The sequence below is a fragment of the Penicillium nucicola genome (genome assembly GCF_028828085.1).
Source record: "Penicillium nucicola strain IBT 29836 chromosome Unknown utg000002l, whole genome shotgun sequence".
Lineage (NCBI taxonomy): Eukaryota > Fungi > Ascomycota > Eurotiomycetes > Eurotiales > Aspergillaceae > Penicillium > Penicillium nucicola.
The window spans coordinates 4,069,149-4,089,365 of record NW_026643126.1 but is presented as its reverse complement, the minus strand read 5'-3'; the positions used below and the strand labels follow the sequence as shown (position 1 = coordinate 4,089,365).

The window sequence follows — 20,217 nt, the reverse complement described above, 5'->3', positions numbered from 1 at the left end:
TGGGAACTCCATCTGAAAGAAATACCAGATGATGTTTCGGTCAAAGTTGGAGTCTCAGTCCCCTGGGGTACAGGCATCTATCCCGCATTTGCGCTTCGGCGTCTCTATCCAGGCGCCGAGAAAATGGACTATCCTTTTTACGGCAGATACTTTTTGCATGAACTCATTATTCAGAGAATGATCGACTATTCTGGTGAATACCGGTGGGGGCACGACTGTGGTTCCGACATCGAGGCGGAAATGTTCAATCTAGGCGAGTATGAGGCGAATCTGGTGGTTATCAAGGAGTGTCCGGAGGACTATCTAGAATATAGTCGCACTTTACGCTCAACACAAAAACCTAATGAGGATTTATGTTGAGTATACCGGGGGTTTGCCTCGAGTAATTGAAGTACAGATTATTCTTGAATTGCTATCCTGAAGTAAGATCGCCCAAACATTGAATCGGGAGTAGTGTTTGTTGTGCCCTTGAAGTCAAGGATGAAAGATGTATAAATAAAACTATGAATGTGCTTTGTTTCTTTGTGAAATTGATGGTCTTCGGACAAAGATGGTCAAGACTCATCATCAATACGCATTGTGTTAGGGTTGTCTTGCAACCATCAAAAGTAACAGAAACGATAATACCTCTTTGTGATCAAATTTAAAATCGTAGACTACAATGAAACTGATGGGTATATGAAGAAGCTGCTTTCCGCAGTGAACATGGACATATCAACTTCGCTCATTTACGAATTCTATAAAGCGAGTTTCACTACTTTACATATTATCATCCACCAAAGATTACTTAAACGAAGTAAGCTAAGCAAGCAGCCAGCCATGCCTTTCCGACCCTGGATTAAGAAGGACATAAAGCTCCCTACGGAATTCAACCCCGGTCCCAGAGCCCAGATTCCAACTAGAATAAACTCCGACAAGGCTCACGAAGAGGCTTTACATGCTTGGTCTTCTATTCCATATAAACCTGCATATCATGAGGATTCCCTGGCAGCTCTAGAAGGCAGAGCTCCCACGAAGACAGCGAAGACCGCAAGAAGAACGCATGAGAGTACTCGTGAGAGGACCCGCGATAGGGCCCATGATAGGGTTCCAGAGAGGACCCTACAAAGGACTCAGATCCCCGAAACCCTTTGTCATGTTATGCGACGAACGATCACTAACTATAAGATTAGGGATCTAACCTTACCCAAATTCCTTTTCGCACTTCGACGCGAGAACGGCCCGGTAACCGGAATCCGAGTAGAAGATACGCACAAATTCGTCTGCGCATCACATTTCGTTTGGGAGATGTGCGCTGCGCTCGCACAGAACGGCGACGACCCAAAGTGGACGAGGATATTCAAGATGTGGGAGCCGCAGTATGCCGAGGTTAAGGCTCTGATTGCGTCCTGCAAAGGTAAGTCAAGGTTTTCAGTAATGATTCCTTACCCACCGGTTGACATTACGATTGTTGAGCACCGCGCTCACCTTGCTTATGGATACGAGCGGAAAACATTTCAGTTGAAGGGAACCGAGTTCACGTATAGCAGCTCTTTACATGTATGTGACGATCTGTGTGAGCTTCGCAAATACCTCACGGTTCTTGCAGCTCGTCCTAAATGGGGGTCGCTCAGTATTACTTTTCAGCATGAGCCTTGGTTCCCAGAGGGCAGGTAATTAATTAGCTTTAATTTTTGATTTCTTTATATTGTACTTATGATGCGCTGAGTCGAACTAGGACTCTTTTGCTATGCAACCTTCAGGGTAATAAAATCTAACCTATATCACCATTTTTCGCTTCAGTTCGAAGAAGAAATCCTAAATATACCCCTACAGGGAGAAGCTCGTAGCCCATCCGATGAAGCCACGAGCGGCCTTCTCGGGTGTGATTTTCTGTAGCTGATGTACGATCGAAAGCCAAAGCAGACGGGCAATAGCGAGAGACTGGCTTCTTGGCGGCCCACGGTTACCAAAATGCCGGTAAGCAAAGCCACAGGGTCAACTGGTTCGGAACGTTCCCCCATATAATTCCATAGTGAAGCGTATTGAAGTGCAAGACTAACATAATGGGAAATTACAGTGTGGATAGCTTTCAAGATAGCGGTTACGGTAGTTTACTGTATGTATAGTTCTGTCTCTATGTTCAATCTTCACGTCGCCATAATATGCCGAGATGGATGTGATCTGTGGCCTAATCTCCGCGCAACCAGTCAGACGAAGACCCTTTCCTGAAGGCTTGACCCGCCGGCCTGAATCGAACAAGATCAACCACTATCTACGCCGATCATCAACAATACGAGATCTTAGCGCACAAAAAAAAAGCCTCAAAGCATAAACCCTTGATACACATGGGAGTATAAGGGGGCTTCATTTTTTCCATTCTTGATCTCCCATCCTAGTCCTTCCTTGGTTTATTCCCAGTCGCTCCTTTCGGATCTGTTGAATCCAGTCACTCTTTTAACCAACTTCACTATGGCCCCGGTTTGGTCATGGGTGGGCGCCTTCCTTGCAGCGCTGCCAGTGGCGCTGGCAGGACATGGCGACCCTATTGCACAGAAATACATAGTGGAATTTGCTGATTCCAAGATTGTTCGTCTACATACTAGCACCACACAGCTGTTCCAGAGTTGTACTGACGGATATAGTCCTCGGCCAATTTTCTCTCCACATTGAACTCTCACGGTATCTCTGCCACTCTCAACCATGACTTGTCCTTTGCTCTGTTCCATGGAGGCTCTTTCACTCTACTAGATGACAAGAGTGAGGCGGCCATTATCAAACAGATCTCCTCCTGGCCGGTGGTCAAGAAGGTCTCTCCAGTCCGAGAGCTGCAGCATTCCCAGCGCGACGTTTCAAGTGTTGCTCATAGTGCACCGACGCGTCGTAGTCCTGCCTCTCATGGCATCCGACGTCGCGATATCGCAGGCCATGAAAACAATGATTTCCCACACACGATGACTGGAGTTGACAAGCTGCGCCAGCAGGGCTACCTCGGAACAGGTATTCGCGTCGCAGTAATCGACTCCGGCATTGACTACAGGCATCCCGCTCTTGGAGGCTGCTTTGGCAAGGGATGCCTGGTCGAATTTGGCTTCAACTTGCTTGATAACACCACTGATCCATGGGAAGGTCACAGTGGACACGGTATGTGTCTATAGGCCCGCGTTATCTCATCTTTTGGCTGATCGTCCGCAGGTACTCATGTCTCCGGTTTGATTGCTGCCCAGCATAACCCCTACAACTTCACTGGCGTGGCCCCTAATGTTACTTTGGGCCACTATAAGATCCTCGGAAAGAGGACAGTTAACACCGGAACTGATATCATCGCTGCTGCTTTCAAAATGGCCTATGAGGATAAGGCAGACATCATCTCTGCATCCTTTGGCACGTACAAGGGTTGGAGTGACGAGCCTTGGGGACAATTGGTTCAGAAATTGGCTGAAGCAGGTCTTCCCTCATTCATCGCCAGTGGAAATGATGGAAGTTTGGGTATGTTCCTTGCTTCAGATGGCGTCGACAACTCCGCCGGAATCGGCATCGGATCCTTCAACAACCTGTATAGTCCGCTGCTGCTTACCGAAGCCTCCTATTCTACCCGAAACACCACCAAGGAGTTTGGTTGGCAGCTTGCAGGCACCTCTGACTTCAAGAATGGCACCTACTCTCTCTATCCCAGCAGCTTAAATGCTTCCGTCGTAGGTGACTCTTGTGAGCCATGGACGGGAGACCACCCAGATCTTTCCGACAAGATTGTCCTGATCCGCTACGGTGGCTGCAAAGGAAGTCAACAGCAGGCCAACGCGCTCAAGGCTGGTGCAAAGAACATCTTGATTTATAACAATGTCGCGGGAACCTATGAGCTCCCCGTCCAGGACCCCGATCTAGTTGGCCTGGGAATGGTCTCTGCCCAGACTGGTGCGAACTGGGTGAAGCTGGCTGCATCTGGAGTCAATATCACTTTGCACATGACCAACCAAAAGCAATCCAAGACTTTCTTCGCGAATGAGAAAAACTCTCAATCTGGAGGGCAGGTCAGTGATTTTAGCCAGTGGGGTCCTAGCAATGAACTTCTCCCTGTGACAGCGGTTTCAGGAGTTGGTGGCTTCATGCTCTCGACATGGCCGGTTCTTGAGGGTAGCTACGCTATCGACACTGGTACTTCGATGGCCACGCCGTACGTGGCTGGTTGCGTTGCCCTCTTGATGGAGGCTCGTGGCAAAGGCAGCGTTACCCCTGCTGAGATCAAGTCCCTGCTCTCATCCACTGCCAACCCGAATGTATTCCACGATGGTATTACTGCTTCGCCCTTCCTGGCCTCCGTGGCACAGCAGGGAGGTGGCCTTATTGATGCCTTCAAGCTTGTGCACACCACCACCAAGTTCAACGTGAGCACCATCGCCTTCAATGACACCGAACATATCGCTCCAGCATATATTCGTATCAACAACACCGGCTCCGAGTCCCGTGTCTACAGTGTCGGCCACGTGGGCGCCGCTTCTGTCTACGCATTATCTGACAACAGCTCTATCCCTAAAGTCAACAAACTCGGAGACTTCGTGGACCGCACAACAGAGGGCGCCTCGCTTCAGTTCAGTTCGTCCAGTGTGCGCGTAGCCGCCGGTGGATCAGCCGTGCTAAAGGTGACTGCCGTCCCACCCAAGGGACTCGTTGCTCGTCGGATTCCCGTCTACAGCGGATATATCACATTCAACGGAACCAGCACGGATGATTCCTTCTCGGTTCCATACCTGGGCGTCGCCACCGCTATGCGCAATGTGACAATCCTCGACACCACGCAGGGTAGCAACTCGCTCGTCGACAGTAGCACCCAGCAAGCTGTCCAGGCCAATCACCAGTTCATCGTGCCAGGCCAGAACGACTCGGCAGATCGCGCAAACACTAGCTACCCCATCTTCAAGACCCAGCTCTCCATGGGAACGGATCTGCTCCTCGTCGGCGTCAAGCCTGCCAACAGCCACGCCATTCTTCCAGTATATGCTCCTCAGACCGCTCTGCCCCGCAGCATTGATGGTATTACTGGACCGGCTCCCACATCTTGGACGGGAGAATTGGCAAATGGATCATATGTCGCACCCGGGAATTACTCCATGGTTGTGCGTGCGTTGAAGATATTCGGCAATCGCACTAACCCGGCTGATTATGATACCGTGAGAACGATCAACTTTGGAATCACGTACGCTCCTCCAGCCGATCAATGAGGTTCTAACGCTGCCTGCTGTTGGCGATGGGTCTCGGCATGACTTCCATATATGCCAATTATATGTGGTGTCTGCTTTGCACTGAGCGCCTTGCACATCTACTTTAATTCACTTTGCATGAGCTGTACAGGGCTTGTAGTTTGTTTCATTATAACTCATTGACAGGCTGACTTATCCCATAATCTTTCTGCTTTCCTTGCCCTAATATATAATTAGCCGTCACAATAACTATTCGTCTACTTCATTTGACTAGGAGATGTAAGAGTAAGATGGTAGCGAAGAATAAATCTTGGCAGGAACAATGCTGCATGAGCGGGATCAAACAAGTATAAATAACCCCAGGGTGCGTCCGCAAAGAGTAAGAGATAAAAAGAGTAAAAGTGCCTGAAGATGCCCGAAACAGAAATAATCCAGAAGCGATCGCCAACTTTTCCCCTTTGGGCAACCAGCTCGGCGAACCTGCCCAAACCATCTCGGCAGCCATTTCCCCGATCTCCCCACATACTTCGGCGAGGAGTCCGTCATGAAAGCTGCATAATCCCCGGAGATGCACCGTGGGCTTCGCTTGGGTTGCCAGCTATCGGAAATATGGAGAAACGGAGCGGAAGGAAGGTATAAGAGTGGCGAAGGGACCTCTCTTCGAGGCAGAATCATTGATTTGTTACGCCAAATTCAATATTGCAACGCTTACCTCTACATACTCCGACCACAACGCGCACATCCAACATGGCCACCACACTAACAGGTGGAAATCCACACATAATCCAACTCCCAACAACACCACCAAACACCCCCGTCGATGCGCGCACAATCGCCCAACAATGGCTCTCAGCCCTATCAACCCAGCTCTCGAACCCAGCTTCACTCAATATCACCGACCTGTTCCATCCCGAATCCTGGTGGCGCGATATGCTGGCCCTGGACTGGGACATGTGTACCGTCCATGGCGCAGCCGAGATCGCAGCCTTCCTCGGCAAGCACCAGAACAAAGCACAGCTACGCGGATTCCGCCTGCAAGATAGTGGTCGGTTCCAGCCACGTCTGGAACAAGTGGTTGATGGACTGAGCTGGGTTTCGTCGATGTTTTTCTTTGATAGTGCTGTTGGAAGTGGGACGGGTATGCTGCGACTTACGCAGGGTGACGATGGCGTGTGGGGGGCTTATGCTGTTTATACTTCGTTGCAGGAGCTGAGGGATGCTCCTGAGCCATTGGGGGAGAGGAGGGCTGCGGGAACGACGGAGTCTATGCCTGGTGGACTGGCTGGGGGGACTTGGATTGAGAGAAGAGAGAGACAGAAGGAATTCCTGGACGAGGAGCCGACTACTTTGGTCGTTGGGGCTGGTTAGTATGATCTTGTTTGATTGAGGGAGTTATTAATGTTGATGTTTGGATAGGTCAGGCTGGTTTGAATATGGGGGCGCGGTTGCAGAGTGTTGGGATTTCCTGTCTGATCGTTGATAAGAATGAGCGCGTTGGTGATAACTGGCGGAATCGGTACAGGGTGAGTATAACGATAGTTTGGAGGGGCGTTGGAAGCGACAACAATAGGAGCTCATACTGATTCTGATATTGCAGACACTGGTTACCCACGACCCAGCTGAATTCACTCACATGGCCTACCTGCCTTTCCCACAGAATTGGCCTCAATTTACACCAAAAGACAAATTAGGCGACTGGTTCGAAGCATATGCAAGCATCATGGAATTGAACGTCTGGATGAAAACTTCTGTCGTCTCGGCAGAATATAACGACACAGCTGCAAAGTGGACAGTGATCGTTGCTCGCAGTGATGGCTCTCAACGCACGCTGCATCCTCATCATATCGTTTGGTGTACTGGCCATTCAGGCGAGGCACGTATTCCTTCATTCCCCGGCCAACAGTCCTTCCAAGGTAGGGTATACCACGGTAGTCAACACCGTGATGCATCGGAGTCAGATGTCCGTGGAAAGAAGGTTATAGTTGTGGGAACTGGAAACAGTGGTCACGATATTGCGCAGAACTACTACGAAAATGGAGCCGATGTCACCATGCTGCAACGCAGTGGGACATATGTCCTGACTGCCGACAAAGGTGTCTTCATGATGCATAAAGGAATGCATGAGGATGGAGGGTATGTACCTCCGCCCTACTGATGTCGAAATGAAATGACATTCCATGATACTAATCAATTCCACCAGACCCCCAACGGAAGAATGCGATATCGCTACAGAAAGTCTCCCCTGGCCCGTCCAACTCGCCTTAAGTGTGCACTTGACAAAGCGGATCGCGGAAGCCGAAAGAGAAACCCTTGACGGACTCCAGCGCGCCGGCTTCCAGCTTGACTTTGGTCCCGACGGTGCTGGAATCGCACGCGCATACTTCACCCGTGGTGGGGGCTACTATATTGATGTCGGCTGCAGCCAGCTCATCATCGACGGCAAGATCAAGATCAAGCATAGTCCCAGTGGGATCAATGGCTTCGGTAACCGTGAGCTTAAACTGGCAGATGGCGACTCTCTACCTGCAGATATTGTCGTTCTCGCTACTGGATATGATAATATGCGTACGACTGTTCGCAAGGTTTTGGGTGACAAGGTTGCGGACAGATGCTCTGATGTCTGGGATTTGGATGGAGAGGGCGAGGTCAATGCTGTATGTCGCTCAAAATCCTCTTTTGCTCAATCTTTTCTCTACTAATCCACTCATTAGATGTGGCGTCCCAGCGGCCACTCAGGCTTCTGGTATCATGGAGGAAATCTGGCGTTGTGTCGTGTTTACTCCAAGTTCCTTGCACTTCAGATCAAGGCTGTTGAGACTGGTCTGTCTACCGGGGTGAGACAGCAGGGATCAAGCAGAGAGACTAAGATTTAAGGTATTTCATTGTGTAAGTAAATATGCTTCGGGGTACTATGGTTACCTTGGCTCCGGTTATGAATTGGCAATGAAGAGAACTTTCAATTTTGATGCATGTCGGCCCAAGCGCATTGAGATAATCAACCGTATAGACTTATTGTAGCAAGTCTTTACGACTTTCAACCATCGGAAGGTGTCTGAAGGTATTTTGTTTCTCGAAATGTTGCCTCAGACATAAACCGGAGCTTACGGCGATTGCGGTGGAAGACGCTGATTGGCCGAGAGCAAGTATACGACTCGTCCGCCGCAAAATCCGAATTTCAGAAAACATAAATACGACCCTTTGAACTCTTCAAAATATATCATCTTTCAATTCCAGAACTCAAGGATTCTTGATTCAACATTATGGCTGCCTCAAAGCTACTCCCTACTCGCCCACTATCCAAAAACGGACCGCTCGTCCCTCGCCTCGGTCTGGGGTTGATGGGTGCAAGTGGTAGTTATGGCATGCCAGCTGGGGATGAGGAGAGATTAGCATTCTTGGATAAGGCGTACGAAAAAGGCGAAAGGTTCTGGGATACCGGTAAGAAATTATTGATAGAATTCAAACCCTCCCTGTCACCTTGACTAATTGTATGAAGCCAACGAGTACGGTGATTCGGAGGACCTCCTCGGAAAATGGTTCGCCGCGAACCCGACCAAACACAAGGATATATTCCTCGCCACCAAGTTCGGCATCAAGACCTCGCCAGGTGTGCTTGGGTTTACTGTCGACTCAACACCCGAATACTGTCGCCAATCAATCGAAAAGTCTCTAGCACGGCTGGGACTTCCATTTGTGGACCTGTACTATGTTCACCGGCTGGACAAAGTGACGCCAATTGAAAAGACCATGGAAGCAATGGTCGAGCTCAAGAATGCCGGCAAGATCAAACACATTGGTTTGAGCGAATGCAGTGCCGACTCTCTGCGTCGTGCCTATGCCGTGCATCCAGTGACCTGTGTTCAAGTTGAGTACAGCCCATTCTGCAAAGACATTGAGTCGCCAAAGACAGGACTTCTGGAAGTTGCTCGCGAGCTGGATGTCGCCATTGTCGCATACAGTCCCTTGGGAAATGGGTTGTTGGGTGGTAACATCCGATCGCTCGAGGATGTCAGCAAACCTGGTGATTTCCGCGTCATCCTGCCCTGGCTGAGAGAAGAAAATATTCAGCACAACCTAACTGTGCTCGATCGCATCGCTGAGCTAGCAAGCTCCAAGGGTCTTACTTCCGCACAGTTGGCTCTTGCGTGGTTGCTTGCGCAGGGTGATGATATCTTCCCTATTCCGGGGACTTCGAAGGTTCATCGTTTAGAAGAGAATCTCGAGAGTCTTTTTGTTGTGCTTACTGAGGAGGATGAGACATTGCTTCGCAATATTTCTGGGGAAATTGTGGGTGGCAGGTTCCAGGCGAGCACGGCTTATTCGTTTGCCGATACGCCTGCCTTGGAGGAGTGATGTTTTGAGTAGTTTGAGAATAGACCGATCTTGTATTTTTTGTGCTTCAAGTACTCCAATATACTAACAATTATATTCTTGGCGTGATATCCGACACTGAAATGGTAAAAGAGGGGACGTTATGGTCTGACCTGGCCGTTGTCTGCGACATGATATACATAGTGCCAAAGTATGGTACGTCAAATTCTAAATGGCACCCTCCGCCCGCGGAGTGGTGCATGCGAGTATCATCGGACGCCATGTTATGGCAAATACTGTATTTGTCGCCCTCAATTGCATCAGCCTCAACCTGGACAAATTGTCTGAGAAGCTTCGCACGATCTGGCCCCTGCGTATCTCCATTGAGATGGGAAAGATCTTCAATGCACTTAATCACACAATCAATCGTCCCGAGATCTTGGGGTCTTTGGTGTTCAAGAACATTCGCAGACTCTAAACTATGCCCATTGAGATGAGATAGTAGAAGAGAAAGTGCAGCCGCGAAAGCTTTGTCGTCAAGCCCACGATAGGTGAGCGATTTGTGAAATTTGCGAAGCATGAGATAACGAGACAGAACTTCTCGGCTCGCCAAAACACTGACCATCGTGCTGTACGTTTGGTCTATAGAATGCTGTTGAGTCTGGAATGAATCCCAGTGCATCAATTGAAGGAGATACGGCTGATGCACGAGAACCAGGAGGTAGTACTGATGTGTCTGAAGCAAAAGATTTGCTGTCCTGCTCATTATGCTCGCGTCTGATTCAGTATCTTCAATGGAACAAGAGATCCACCAAGTCGTTGGAAGGCCCCGTGCAGCCTTTTTCAAATCACAGTCCAGGTTCTTTGTTTCTTCGTGATCTTGAAATGCACCACCCTCTCCAAGATTGCCATGCTTGCAAAAGTTTTGGATGCGTACATTTCTTGCGATGATCCGCTCAGAGAATCTTACATGAATTCGTTCCAAGTCTCGTGGTGAACCGATGCTGGAAGATTCATCTTGAGTTATAGAAGGATAGTCGATGGCTGAGAATGATTGTCCCAGCATAAGTGACATGAAGCAGTTACCATATAGTATCTGAAACACCAGGGAATCAGCCCGGGGCCCGGAAAATCCAGCCTGCTGGTGTAACTTCATGAGATGTGCTATATGTGAAGCCCTTCTATAGATTAAGCGGGCAGTGTGGAGTTCTCCAACGCTGATGTGATAACGACTTTGTAGCAACAGAGTTTCTAGGCCGTCAAGTGATCCGACTAGATAGTCCTGAGACATGACAAAACGAGAAGCAGCCTCATAACAGCGACGCGCTGTGGAAACAACGGCCTCTTCTAGGCCTAGTCTCGCTCTATTTGATGCGCTATCATTCATTTCTCTGAGGCAAATGGCTAGTCGTATTAGCCTATGGGCGAAAGTGATGGGATGCACAGATAGTATACAGTCCGGTATAAGAGACTCTTCCGTCCATAGGGAGTTGGTCTGTTCATGAGAGGACCGCAGTATCTGAAGTGGTGCATCGCGTTGCTTGCTGCTTTTGAGAATGAGTAAGATGATATGGGGAGCAGGCAAGACCGAATAGAGATATCCTGTGAGCGATGGGCCTCTAGAGAGTCTTTCATGACTAACTGCTCGCAAGGATGATATCCGCATAGGGTCAAAGTGTAGAAGTCTTAGTGGCCTTTGATCGGACTCCCTTTGAGCAAGCTTCCCCCGCTCCCTGATCAGTTTATGTACCATTTCTTCAACATCTTCAACACGACGTTCAACTGCTTTGTATGCAGCAGTTGAACTCTCAACAATTTCCTGACCCACGCAAGGTAGGCCCCGATGCTGACAATACACGCAAATTGAGCTGGAGACTGGTCCAAACTCACACTTTCGCTTGCGATGCTTGCACTCCCAACAGCTGAATGTGCCCTTGCGCAATTTTCTTCGTTTGTAATTTGCATCGTTCAATGTGTGATCAGTGAGCGACATCCCCACTGAGCTGTGAGGGCATCCAAACAAGTCGATGTCGGAAGGAACGTGCCACCTCGTTGACAGTTTTTCTGACCGCTTTCCATGCCCATCCATGCACACCGGGTGAAATACCAGCTGAACGGAAGTTGGTCACTTTCTATTATTTATACTTGAATCATTTTTTTTAAAAAAAAAAAAGAAAGCGCTTAGGGAAACCGTTAAATACACGGTTAGAAATATAGAAAAGAATGACGTTCGTATCAGAAAATGTAGTGTTAAACTCAATTGTAGTCTAGCTAAAAGATGAAATCCTAGAGCGCTATTTTTCTAGAATAGACCTTTTTTCTAGAATAGAGTCCTTTTCATAGAAGTCTTCACTACGTGCAATACCTATACATCTACAAGGCTGTGCCAGTGACAGCAGAATATCGGCCGTTGAAGTGGGGTTCACGTGACCGGCTTTGAGTCCCGGCTAAATCATTTGGCACTTCAGGTTGTCATTCAAACGAACTGTTGGGATATCGTGATCCTTTGGATACACCTCTGAGACATTGCCTGAGCTGAAGAACCGTGATCGGCACAAGGATGAGTGAAAGAGGTTCGGAGATTGTCTACCGGGCGGAGAATGTTCCGATTCGCTTCTTTAAAGCATGTCGATGGTGCAGGAGACAGAAAATGCGGTGCGATGCGCGCAGTCAAACCCCTTGCTTCCGTTGTCGCTCCACAGGTCGAGACTGCATTTTGGATCCTATTGATGACGGCCGGCGCCGAAGTGACCGTCGGCGGAAAACAACAACCCCCGCACGGTGAGACCGGGAATAATATAGATATGGCCGAAAGCGAGGCTAATACATCACAGGAGCCAAGCCAATGCTTCTCCCGTTGATCAGCGGACTGGGTTTCATACTCCGGCTTCAAGAGACCAAGGCTTTTCTCCAGCGAACGTTCATGATGGGGGCTTTGACACTTCGCTGGACTCTTTGCCCGAGTCTGCTGGCCTGAACAGTCTTCAAAAGTCATATACAGGGGATCAAAACGGGCCTGAACATCAGCACTTAAGTCCGAATGAAATGATTGCACCAGCATCAGCAGTGCACTCCATGTCAGTGAACCTGCTGGGCTCGAATGATGTAAGTGATGGTCCTCAAGCCATAGGTCGATCTTCCATTCTAACATTGCTTAGATATTCATGGACAACTCCAACAAAGGCGACTCAAGAGGTGATGTCATTGATCGAGGAATCGTCAGCGAGGAGTTCGCTCGCATCATGTATGACCGGTATGATGAAGTACTTTCCTTGTCAAGATATGAGAAGTACAATTCCTCCTAACTGTTGCTCAATACAGATTCACAGGTGGATCCAAGAATTTTCTGGGGCTTTTTGATCCCATTCGCGACACATTTGACTCCATTCGGTCACGGTCATTATTTTGCTTCACAGTAATCATATATCTTGCCAGCCGCGCTGTATCGGATCTTCGTGGAGACACGCATATGCAGCGTGTGTTGCAGGATGAAGCGCAACGTCTGGCAGAGGACAGTTTCTTCGAGCGACCAACTAAACTGGAAACAGTACAAGGCATGATTCTCCTGGCAGCTTATTCAGAAAAAACGTGGTTCTCAATCGCTCTGATCCTCCGCACGGCCTTGGATTCTGGCTTAGAAAAATCACTAGATACGTTACTATCACAAGAAACCGTTCCCCGGAGTTCTCTCTCTGCTTCCATGGCGGAGCGTCAATTGGTATGGCAAACAAGAACGTGGTTGATCAGTTTCACCTTGGAATTAGACGTCGCATCCGGAACGGGACGCAAGTCTCGCATTGCCGAGGTTGATGTCTCAAAGCTACGCCGTTTCCTTGAATATCCACTTTCTCTGCCTGGTGATATGCGAACAGTTTGCATTATTGAACTTCATCAGCTACGAGGTATGACCGCTAATCAAGATATTGGAACCACATGAGAACAAAGCTAATTGAACTAGGCAACTACCGCTTTGCTATCGACAACGTAATGACCGTCGATGAAATCGTTTCAAATAGAATACCATCTATCATGACCCGGCTCCAAGGCTGGTTCGCAGCATGGGACGAAATTCATAAAAGTATGATTTTTCTGAACAATTTTTGAAACTACATCCGACTAACTGTGACATGAAGACAATGGTTTCCACGAAGGGGCCTTTCAACGAAGTAGCCTGAAACTTATGTTCAACTATGCTAGGATATTTGTTCTTTGCGCCTCGCTTGCACGGATTCAAAAGTTGCAACCTATTTACACGGATTCAAGCTCCGAAACCCTCGATCAGACTGTTGTTGAGCTATGGCGGTCCCTGGTAACGACAATCATGGACCAGTTGGGATTTTTAATTAATGAGCCCTCCTACCGTTGCCAATTAACATGGTCGCCAACGTACCCGGCTTTGACTATTGCATTCGTTAGTAAGTTGACTGATCTCAGATATTTCACCATACCTTACTAATATGAGCCTAGCAACATTTGCCCTCAGAATAGCGAGATGGCGTCCAAATTTAATCAACCAGAATTTATTACTAGAAAGAGCAGAAAGGATATGCGACTTCTTGAAGCAACCCCCCTATCCTGACATCCACCGAACAGTCTCGATCTTTGTGAACTACGCACGTGCTCTGATTGCAAGCCAGCGTCCACAGAGCAGTGATGGTACAGATGCACCCAACATGTCCGATCAAGGTGATGGTCCACATCCGTCATATTGTGACGGTCCTATGGTCGATGCACCTGCTCCACCAGCAGTGGGTCCCCTCGACGATCGCTACAGGAACGATGTCAACCCACAGACTGATAAGGATTCAAATATGGTCTCAATGCCAGGTGGCGATACATCTGTACCCAGACCGCCCCTCTCTCGGCTACCCGGCACGATGGAGGCACCGAACTGGACTGTATCAAACTCGATCGCGGATTCGTTTGGACTTTTCGAAGAAGGTCAGAACGATATCTTTGATTTTTTGCCCATGATGCCGTCGATGCCTCAATAGCTTTAATGAATTGCACATATTTAAATATAATCGATATTCTGCATTATTTCAAGTCGTGACTTTTGTGTATCGAGCTAGACCTGCAACTAAAACGTTGTACAGTGGATTTACGTGGCCTAGTACACTAGACCCTGGAATCAGCATCACAAACACCGAATTGGGCCGCCACGCAGTCCAGTTTTGATTTTCACATGAATCGTTTAGTCACACTAGTCCCGGTTCCTTTTCAACTCGCTTGTATAGCGATAAATTCCTGCGTCGGCGCCTGCCGTCCAGGCCCGGGTCCTGACCGGTCCCGTGGGTGGATTGCCCTAAGACACGGTCCCGGTTCGGAACCGGTGCACATCACAAAATTCTTGAAGTATACCCCACGCTCATTGGCTTGTTTTCTACTCCAACATGGGAAATCGAGGCACTATGCATGGCTAATGAGTTCTAGCCATGGTGAGTCAAAGACAAGTGAAGATTTCATCTGGGTCCGTCTGTTGCATTGACGATAGGAAACTCTGTTGTCAGACTATATGTAGCCGTGACATCTTCAACCAGACTCCCGAACAACAAACTAAAACCAGACTTTGCTTTCAATTGAATATTTTCCCTTCACTTTCTCTACACATTTCTTCGTGACTTGCTCTATTATTCTATGATTCAAGATGGCTATAGAAACCAAAGATTCGTTAACAACTCAAATAGCAGCCATATTTTCCTCCGGTACGACCAATATACTTGGTGATAAATGTTTTTAATCTCTGACACATTACAGACAAGGGACAAATGTCAGCTGAGACCATTGCCGATCCAAAGACACTCGAAAAACGACACAAAGAAGATGGAGATTACTCAATAGTCGAAATGTCACCAGATGAACTCCTAGTCGAATTCCAAGAAGGCTCACCAAAAAGCCCACCCAACTGGGCATTTGTAAGCCTTCCAGTATAGCATCTCAGAAATACAAACTGAAAGCTGACCTAAAGAAAAGAACAAAAAGATCTACAACGCAGTTGTGGCTCTATTCGTCGTTCTCAATAGCGGCATATCAAGTGCCCTTCCCAGCAATGCAGTCCCCACTATCATGCAGGATTTCAACCAGTCCGGAGACTCGCAAAAGGTATTACCAACTGCTGTATTCCTGGTCGGTTATGTGCTGGGACCTCTTCTTTTCAGCCCATTGAGCGAGACAATTGGGCGGAAACCAGTTCTACTCTGGTCATTCAGCATTTTTGTTCTAGCCACACTTGGTTGTGCTTTTGCACCTAATTGGCCTGTGCTGCTTGTTTTTCGATCCATCTGTGGTCTGATGGGCGCTGCACCTCAGACTGTTATTGGAGGTGTCTATGCAGACTTGTTTGTTGATTTGCGGAGTCGAGGTCGGGCTATGGCTGGGTACATGTCGGTATGTCAGCTTCAATTAATTCATCCGGCCTGATAATGCTAACAAAAGAATCAGGCTGCGAGCTTTGGCCCGATTCTTGGACCTATCATTTCTGGATGTTCGGTTAAATATGGTTGGCGATGGACCTTTCGCATTGACCTGATCCTAACGGGCACAACCTTGTTGGCTCTTTTATTCATGTCAGGTATGAAGGATTGGTTTATGATATTTTCCAGATAGGAGCTGACCTTCTACTTGTACAGAAACATTCACGCCGGTCCTCCTCAAGCGCAAGACAGCCAAACTACGAAAAGAAACTGGATTCAATGGATATTTCACAAGACAAGAGCTGAACCTGGAGTCACGATTCACAACTATGGAGATTATCACCCGCCCTATCATGATGCTTGTCACCGAGCCTATCATCCAGTCTACTGCCGTCTACATCTCTCTTGCCTATAGTCTGGTCTTCTTCTACTTCCAGGCATATCCGATCATCTTTCAAGGTAAACTCGATAATCAAATCAATCATCGATCATGCTAACATCAAACCAACAGGGGTCTACGGATTTGACGTTGAGAAAACATCCTTGACTTACATTCCAAGTAGGTTAAACATAGACATTGCTAGCGAGATCGCACGCTAATCAGACATAGTTGGCATCGGAGCCGCAACCTCGGGCCTTGTCACCCTGTACTACGACACAATCTACGAAAAAGCAAAAAAGCAAGGCAAACAGTGGACATCCAGCCCGGAACTCCACCGACTCCCGATGTCCTTCGTCGCAGGTCCATGCATTGTTATCAGCATGTTCTGGCTCGCATGGACAGCAAAAGCAAACATTCACTGGGCCGTGCCCGTGATGTCTGGCTTAGTATTCGGATTCGGATACCAGATCATCTTTATCTCGCTTTTGACCTATGTCACAGACGCATACGGGATTTACTCAGCCAGTGCGTTGGCAGCTTCGGTCATTGTTCGAAGCATTGCTGGGGCACTGTTCCCGTTGGCCGCAGGCCCTATGTATAGCTCACTGGGAGTCTCGTGGGCAACGTCTCTACTTGGATTTATCAGTCTGGCTTGTATTCCCATTCCATTTGCTCTTTTGCATTGGGGTCCTTGGATTCGCAAGAGGAGTCCCTTCTGTCAGCGACTCCTCAAGGATCGACTGAAGGCTAGTGGATCCAGTACTCCAGTGGAAGTATGAGCTATTTCTGAAGATTGCTGCATTGTGCTGCATCTATGCCTGATATGTTTTTTGAGCGTCTTTTATTCCGGGTTTTATGGCTTGTCCGTGGCATTGGCTGGGCGCTACCAATATAATGACTGCATATAATAATTATAATAAAAATTGACTTGGATACTGGAACCTGCGATACACAGTGGGCATATGCGTTTGTACACGAAATGTCGGAGAAAGCATGGAATAGTTCCTGCGCGAAAGCCCGGACTTGGTATACCAGTTCATGGTTAGTCTTGAATTTTGACTTCATTTTAGCTTTCTTCTCTCATTTCTTTTCCGTTCACTTTCAAACCTGCGGCTTTCAGTAAAACGAGTTCAGGAAAATCTATATTATGACTTGTGTATATTGATGCCTGACACATAAGGTTTCCAGACTCAATCCTTCGGCAGTCACTCGGCAAGTTCCGACAAACTTCGGGTTTGATATCTTTGGTCGTTCTTCATAGTCTCGTAGCCATATCGAACCCGATTTCAATCACGTTAGAGAGTGGCAATAAGGGAGAGGGCCTTGGCACGCCCCCTGCTATTCACTAGGCAGGTCGCTTAGGACCCTGAGATTGAAATTTGAGGTTTTTCTATAGGCTGCCAGTGGGGGCCAAACCCCTAAAATAGTCTAGATCCAACTGGCCCTAAAACTTCACCAATCGGAGCGCGTCTTGTTGCGGCTCTAACGATTCGCCTCTATGCATCGCAAACACCCTTAAGAGTCAACCCTCCTTTTCTCTTCGACATTGGTTTGCCCTCGAAGGATAATCGCAATGTACTCTCATCTACCAGCCCAGGGTACCACTGCGACCATCGCTCACTGCAAGGCGCAGGATCTACCCGTCGGTGCGTGATCGCCGCCCACTTCCGCGTTGTATACTAACTGGTGCAGTCGATCGCCTTATTGAACCCCAGACGATCGTCCACTTTCTGGAATTTGCTCTTGGACAAGGTCCACTTCCAAATGGCACCCAACCAAGTGTGACGCGCTTGGCTGAGGAAGAAATTCCTTTTCTCCAGGCCAACTTCCCTCCTGGATCCGATGGCCATTCCATTCTCGATCGCATTATGGCGCGAATCGGGTCCGAGGAAGATGGAGAACGATTGTGTCTGATCGGCAAGAACCTCCAATTCCTGAAGACACGACTCTGGGAGGGCGTCATTCCCATGACTCAGCAGCGATGGCAAGAAAAGCAGCTCGACAAACCGGAGCACTTTGATCTCGCCTGTCAGCACCTCACAGCAGTTGTATCTGTGTTTCAGTATCTGAATCAGCCAGTCGCCAGAAACTATCTCCGCATCACCTGCAACTTGATCTATGACCATTGGACCGAGTGGGATACTTTGCTCAATCGTGCTAGGGCAAAGAAAGGTGAGGAGCGCATCAGTGTCGCCGCTCTCTGGACAATGTACATGTCCGCGCAGTTCGAAATGATGACTGAACGGGCCCACAGATGGGTGATAGTAAATGCGAATGCTCTACGCGCTCCCATTATGAACACCCTCGTTGAATATCGACCATTGAACGAAAGCGCTGGCCCAGATCAATATCAGTGGAAACTGACAGACTCGCTGCACATGTTGTTGCAGATCACCGCAGATGCAGATTATATTATTATGATCCCAATGGAAGGCTTCAAGGGATATGTTACTCCTACGCGGACTGGCCCAAAAGACCTTCTTGTGGCGGATTGTTTCAAGCGAGGAAAAGCATACCATGATCGCATGAAGATCCTCACTCGCGAGTACCTGGCTAGAAATATCCTGGCATCAAGTTCTCCAGCTCCTGGACTGAACAGCAATAGCAGAGAAGCTTCAGGGGGATCATATCACCAATCAGCCATTTCTCAAATCCAGGGCCAGAATCAATTGAGGATCGAAACTCGCGGGCCACCAATTGAGCCTATCCCACGGGAGCCATGGATTACATCTAGCGAGAAGATGATCAAGTCTTCGTTGGAGAAGAACAAAGACGAAAAGCTCGGGATGGCGGTTTACCGATTAACCTATGAACAAAGTGAGACCGAATGGGCGGCATTCGTCAAAAAATTGGATGCACACGTCTCCGACTGGGGAAAGGGCCAGACGGGTAGCAATGCTATCAGACCAAATCTGAAACTCCATTGGTTCGATGGAAAGGATCTTGGTATTGCTGAGAACGATATCGACGCAGCCAAAAAGTGAGTTATGTTGTTGATCATACTACCATTTGGGGTCTAACCCTCGACCAGACACTTCAATAGCACAATGAACAAAGAGGAAGGCCCCGAAAATCCTCAACTGCAAACGAGGGTATTTTTTGCCATTGATTCAACCTCTTATGCCTCATATACCACCAATTTATATGGCCCTTCCACATCTATGGTTGTCCCCGGTGACTTTACTGGATTTCTTCTCGCAGTTGACCCCGATTTCGATCCAGAAGAGGGCATCGAGCGACCAGACGAATCGCCAGAGTACAGCGGTCAAATGCGTGTTCTAGGTAGCCTGATCTGGAGTGATCTGTATTCCTTATTTTCCGCCCAAGCAGCACAACTCGAAGACTTCTGGCCACTGGCAATGGAACACCCCAATCAGGTTTACGTCGGACCAACAATACCATGGCAGCTGTACGCCTGGAGGAAACAAAGTCAAATTCGCTGGGAATTAATACGAGAGCTAGTGAACTACCGGAAACGCCAGATGGGACAACCAGAGTTACCTCGTCCGCCTGTACCAACACGAGAACCAGAACCCACTCCAGTGCCGTTCGCAGCAGCTCCAGTACCGCCAACGTCAACATCAACATCAACACCACAGCCACAGCAACCAGGAATCCCAAGATCCAACCAGAACAATCTATCTGCTTCGATGGAAGCGGCAAATCCACCCGAGGAGCGAGATCCAGTTGATGGCGCCCTCCGCGCATTCATGCTTAATGATTTCCGGAGATACCTCCGCGAAAGAGGTCAAGATGTTCCCGCAGCCATGGCTTCTGAACTGCTCAGTCTACAGCCGGGTGAACAGCCTGATGGGGAACGAATGCAGCAGCGGGCGATTGCAGAGCAGCAACGACAGGAGCAGCGGAGGAGAGATGGATTGCCCCCAAATGATGAGCAGGAGGATCAACCTCAGTGTCCTTTGCAGTAGGTATG

The 20,217-nt window shown here is 48.4% G+C and overlaps 7 protein-coding genes across 7 annotated transcripts; all 7 read left to right on the top strand.

The window, feature by feature from the left end:
• Positions 1 to 819: 819 nt before the first annotated feature.
• N7511_003317 (uncharacterized protein) lies at positions 820 to 1,656 on the top strand (the record flags this gene model as incomplete). The annotated part of the gene is made up of 1 exon (XM_057125742.1): positions 820 to 1,656. One exon carries the CDS (start codon positions 820 to 822, stop codon positions 1,654 to 1,656), a length of 837 nt encoding a protein of 278 aa, XP_056987901.1.
• A 795-nt stretch (positions 1,657 to 2,451) lies between these two features.
• N7511_003316 (uncharacterized protein) lies at positions 2,452 to 5,198 on the top strand (the record flags this gene model as incomplete). The annotated part of the gene is made up of 3 exons (XM_057125741.1): positions 2,452 to 2,568; positions 2,625 to 3,123; positions 3,175 to 5,198. The coding sequence occupies 3 exons, from the start codon at positions 2,452 to 2,454 to the stop codon at positions 5,196 to 5,198; spliced, it is 2,640 nt and encodes an 879-aa protein (XP_056987900.1).
• A 726-nt stretch (positions 5,199 to 5,924) lies between these two features.
• N7511_003315 (putative flavin-binding monooxygenase) lies at positions 5,925 to 8,050 on the top strand (the record flags this gene model as incomplete). Its single annotated transcript, XM_057125740.1, has 5 exons — positions 5,925 to 6,540; positions 6,594 to 6,700; positions 6,775 to 7,310; positions 7,378 to 7,831; positions 7,889 to 8,050. The coding sequence occupies 5 exons, from the start codon at positions 5,925 to 5,927 to the stop codon at positions 8,048 to 8,050; spliced, it is 1,875 nt and encodes a 624-aa protein (XP_056987899.1).
• Positions 8,051 to 8,437: 387 nt separating this feature from the next.
• On the top strand, positions 8,438 to 9,530 carry N7511_003314 (aldo-keto reductase; the record flags this gene model as incomplete). The annotated part of the gene is made up of 2 exons (XM_057125739.1): positions 8,438 to 8,615; positions 8,674 to 9,530. 2 exons carry the CDS (start codon positions 8,438 to 8,440, stop codon positions 9,528 to 9,530), a joined length of 1,035 nt encoding a protein of 344 aa, XP_056987898.1.
• Positions 9,531 to 9,720: 190 nt separating this feature from the next.
• Positions 9,721 to 9,966, top strand: N7511_003313 (uncharacterized protein; the record flags this gene model as incomplete). The annotated part of the gene is made up of 1 exon (XM_057125738.1): positions 9,721 to 9,966. The coding sequence occupies one exon, from the start codon at positions 9,721 to 9,723 to the stop codon at positions 9,964 to 9,966; it is 246 nt and encodes an 81-aa protein (XP_056987897.1).
• A 2,082-nt stretch (positions 9,967 to 12,048) lies between these two features.
• On the top strand, positions 12,049 to 17,062 carry N7511_003312 (MFS multidrug transporter; the record flags this gene model as incomplete). The annotated part of the gene is made up of 13 exons (XM_057125737.1): positions 12,049 to 12,269; positions 12,323 to 12,593; positions 12,647 to 12,741; positions 12,810 to 13,390; positions 13,447 to 13,566; positions 13,622 to 13,903; positions 13,956 to 14,429; positions 15,246 to 15,403; positions 15,462 to 15,875; positions 15,930 to 16,059; positions 16,118 to 16,360; positions 16,413 to 16,460; positions 16,512 to 17,062. The coding sequence occupies 13 exons, from the start codon at positions 12,049 to 12,051 to the stop codon at positions 17,060 to 17,062; spliced, it is 3,588 nt and encodes a 1,195-aa protein (XP_056987896.1).
• Positions 17,063 to 17,856: 794 nt separating this feature from the next.
• On the top strand, positions 17,857 to 20,212 carry N7511_003311 (uncharacterized protein; the record flags this gene model as incomplete). Its single annotated transcript, XM_057125736.1, has 3 exons — positions 17,857 to 17,929; positions 17,976 to 19,263; positions 19,315 to 20,212. 3 exons carry the CDS (start codon positions 17,857 to 17,859, stop codon positions 20,210 to 20,212), a joined length of 2,259 nt encoding a protein of 752 aa, XP_056987895.1.
• Between the last annotated feature and the right edge of the window lie 5 nt (positions 20,213 to 20,217).